The sequence below is a fragment of the Gadus morhua genome, chromosome 1 (assembly GCF_902167405.1).
Source record: "Gadus morhua chromosome 1, gadMor3.0, whole genome shotgun sequence".
Taxonomy (NCBI): Eukaryota; Metazoa; Chordata; class Actinopteri; order Gadiformes; family Gadidae; genus Gadus; species Gadus morhua.
Window position 1 is genome coordinate 26,292,735 of NC_044048.1, and position 4,140 is coordinate 26,296,874.

At 42.2% G+C, this 4,140-nt stretch overlaps 1 protein-coding gene across 1 annotated transcript in view; it reads right to left on the minus strand.

Moving 5' to 3' along the window:
- The window catches only part of LOC115552613 (NADH dehydrogenase [ubiquinone] 1 alpha subcomplex subunit 4-like 2), a 3,618-nt gene extending 3,159 nt beyond the window's left edge, over window positions 1-459 (minus strand). Inside the window, exon 1 of the mRNA XM_030368863.1 lies at window positions 251-459. Within this exon, the coding sequence (XP_030224723.1) occupies window positions 251-271 (21 nt within the window). The 5' untranslated portion in view covers window positions 272-459. The remainder of the gene's footprint in view (window positions 1-250) is intronic.
- Between the last annotated feature and the right edge of the window lie 3,681 nt (window positions 460-4,140).

A 4,140-nucleotide genomic window follows, 5' to 3' on the forward strand; every position in this document is an offset into this window, starting at 1 on the left:
TCTCAGCGTGTTTTTTCCTGGAGCTGTCCAGATGCTGACCCTTAAAAAACTAGGAGGAAAGCCTACATATTGACTTAAGTAACACAATCAATTAATACCTATTTTTAAACTGTTAACATCTGAGAATCTATAGTCAATTTATTTTAAAGCATTTGAAATAGGCTGGATTTTTTTTTAAGTCAAATTGACCTATACCTAAATCTTTATATACACACACAAATAACAGAAATAAGAATAAAAAGTTACTTACTCCAGGGTGCTTCTTTAGCATGCTCTATCGCTGTCCGGAACAACCATTTTGCAATGTTTATATCTGTGAAAATTCACTCTAGGATGTTATCTTTCCAGGTTGAACTTAATTATTCTCTGCTTCTGAGCAGTATGCTACACATCAACCTTGGATCTGAAACAAGAACCTGTTGCTTTTGCTGTGAAGGAGGGGTAGGCTTCTGTTGAGCAGAGAGAGAGAGAGAGAGAGAGAGAGAGAGAGAGAGAGAGAGAGAGAGAGAGAGACAAAGAGAAAGAGAGAGAGAGAGAGATGTAACGCTGGGGTATGGAGAAGGAAGGTAATTTAAAACAGATAATTCACCAGATTAGACCCCAAAACACAGGTGGTGTGCAAAAAAAACGAAAAAAAAGAAATGTAATTTCTTAATGAAATCTGGTAAGCATTCTGTATGATCACACACAATCACACAAGCAGCAGCTCACACTCACCAAAACATCTACAGAGGAATCCCTACAGATTTCCCTGCTTATGTTGGCTGGCCTCCGCCGGCTCCCGGGGGCTCTGGTGTGTGAGCCCTCAGCTCCTCTGGGAGGAGGCCGGAGGAAATGGAAACACACACAAGTACTTGAAGAGCTCCGGCACACCAAGATGGTGGAGATGGCCGCAGGACAGCACGTCATGAGAGCTGTCATAACAGCTGGTTGTTCTTCGCTGGGGGAGCTTGTTATAGCTCATTATTTGTTGTATTATATAATGGTTTTATTATCATTTTCATCGTCATTTGAATATTCTGTGCAGCCGTTTACATTAGTGTTGGTGGGTAATAATCAAGAAATAACAATTGTGTATTTGTCTGGTTCCGGGATGCATACCCAGAACAACCAGATTAATTTAATTACTTTAATATTTCCCTTCCTGTTTCATTAGTTGCGTCATCTCTTCAGTACTAGTACTAAGTCATTCAGCACACATATTTAATCCAATGTCAGAAGAGAGTCACACACCTGAACCACTGCATGGACGTGCATCTTCTATGCGTTGCCCCTAAACGTTGACAGTGGTGTCGTTAGTGTGCAGCTTTTTGATTAAGGATGCTTTTGATTAATGGTGGCTGGTAATAATTAACTTCAGGCTTGGTTTTCAGGTTCAAATCAATTAGACGGACCAAGAAGAGGCAGAAGAATAGCCTGGAGATTGGAGGAGGGCATGGCTGAGGTGCTTTGATACTAATAACCTGTAGCAGAAGGGGGCCAGACTCTTGATTGGCTGATGGGAGCAAGTGGAGGGGGCTGCTGATGGACGGCCCATAATGATAAAGAAAACCGTTCATAAGCTACCTCTCCAGAAACCCTCCCATCTGCAAGCTATCGACAAAGGGCGAAACAACTTACAACCCTTGCAGTGTGCTTTTTGCACTCTTTTCAGCCGGTATTGATTTTGTTATGGTGTTGTATTTCCATGTGTCTGCGGGGATCAAGTAGATTCACTGTAGGAATAAATGCAGTAGGCAACTATCTCTGTCTCTCATTCACGCCCCCTCTCTCCATCTGGTAACAACATCTATCACCACCTAGTTTCCTTCCTCCAGAAAAGCAGCTTACTGCTCCAGTGTCCTTGTTGACCTGGCAGCTGGAGAGGCAGCAGCTCACTGTTAAGTCTTCCTATGTTCCGACCCATCCTGGCCAACTCTTCAGCCGGGTGTCAGGGCTTATAGAATGCCAGTAAGGAAGAACATGGCACAGAGAGTTGTTCAGAGGTGGCTGGGTGTATGACGGCATCATGGCAAAACTGTTTGTTTAGTCGAATTGAGTAAGCCAGGGATCAGTTCCATTTTCTGTATATCCTGAAAATAAATATATCCTTAAAATAAATAAATGAACTCATCATGTACATGGCAATTGAGTTATTTGAAATGAAGAGACATACAAATTAACTTTAGATGAGTTTAGAAAGAGTTCACATAAATCGGGAACACCATGTCTACCCAACCATACCCAAACTACCAAATTCTCGTACCTCTGATTTTTGGCTTTTAGACTTGTGACATCTTCGGGCAGAGCTCGGTATTGCAACATAAATGTTGATTTTATCACGTTTCATTGAAACGCCACGAGAGGGCAGCATATGACTGCGGAAACGTGCAAGACTGCAGGATTAGATCAAACTGCATCGCACAACTTTTGCAATTGCCCTCTGCCGAAGAGAGAGAAATTAAGCCAACAAGTTAACGGGGAAAGAAAAAAGTAAGTTGATAGCATAAGAATGAACATAATCAATTGTATAATTGTAAACCATTGTCAGTTGATGTAATGAAAGTAGAAATGGTAGCCTCAATTACGAAAACAATGTATACCACCCTAATAATAGGATGGTAAATTAAATCAGTGGAATTGGTTAACATTGAAATGAGCAGCTAACCTATGAAGATAACTTGTCTGCAGACAATGTAGCAGACTATCACCAGAGTGCATTCAGAATCGGCGAACATAGGTGAACGTCGCAGCGAGAGTGCATTGACTTTAAACAGTAAAATTTGAACGATTCTTAGACACGTTCTATATTTTTGTTTTAAACTGTAAACAAACTGTAAACAAACAAATGGCGACAAGAAAGGCCATTGTATTAGCTGCAGCCTCCGTGCTAATTGACGAGTATACAGAAGAAGGTCTAGATATTGTCGATCTCGTAGAAAGTATAGGCCTACTGCAGACAAGGAATTCGGACGATTCAAGAATAGAGGGCTACGTCACCAAAGTTGTGCCCACTTACTGCAATGTCACGTTCAGATCACATTTTAGGATGCACAAGACATCAGTTGAAGTAAGGGTGTAGATAGGCTATATGAAACGATTTATCTATTGCTTTATGTGTAAGGAAGGAATTAATGTTAATCTCCATCTGGGAGCACACCTCTTGCAGTCCGTGATCCATGTCTGCTTGCGGAGAACTACCTCTTCTGACAGTTTGCCTATGTTCTCGAACGTTTGAAGACATCGGCACGCTCAACAGAACATGTTTCAAATCGTTCGCGAGCGTTTTCCTATGTCTGCGACTTTGAACGCACCTCAGGACATCAATGAGAATTACAGGAATGCTTTTACGTGGAATCTCCAAAAATATATTATCCCGAGATGACGGAGGTAAGTCAGGCTGCCATATCTTCTGCTAACTGGCAGCTCATTAATCTGCTGCAACTCCTAATTGGTCATGACACTAAAGTTGAGGTCAAAGTTCAGGAGGTTGGTAAAAACAGGACTGTACTTCTGAGGGTTGACCCACGGATAGCGGTCAAAGGTTGTGCATGACAGGCAAGCCCCTTCACCCACAAAACACACACACACACACAAACAAACAACATGCACACCTGCACACGCACACACATGTATGAAGACACACACACACACACCACACACACACACACACACACACCACACACACACACACACACACACACACACACACACACACACACACACACACACACACACACACACACACACACACACACATACACGTTTACCCTGCCAACAGGGGACTATCGGTTTTCATCGACCAAGTGTGGACCTCTATTTCTGGTCATTTAAAAAATACAAAAACATAATACAGAGTTTAGTTTTAAGTTATTTTGTCATAATATAACTTCAAATGTGTTTTTTTGATTTCTTTTAAAGAAGTTGCCAAGAGGGGACTTGAATACTTAAGCGATATTTACATATCAAAGAGGGGACTCCATTCACTGCAGCAAGGGAGCTGTCTGTGCCTATTGTTTGTGCCTGTGTGTGTTCATTTCCAAACTCCGCCCCATTCTCTCACTCTCAGGCCCCGTTCACACGAAGCCGATTTCATGGCGAAACCGCAAAGGTCTTGTACGGTTCGGCCTTCCGTACACACGAAGCCGGCGAATCCGCTGA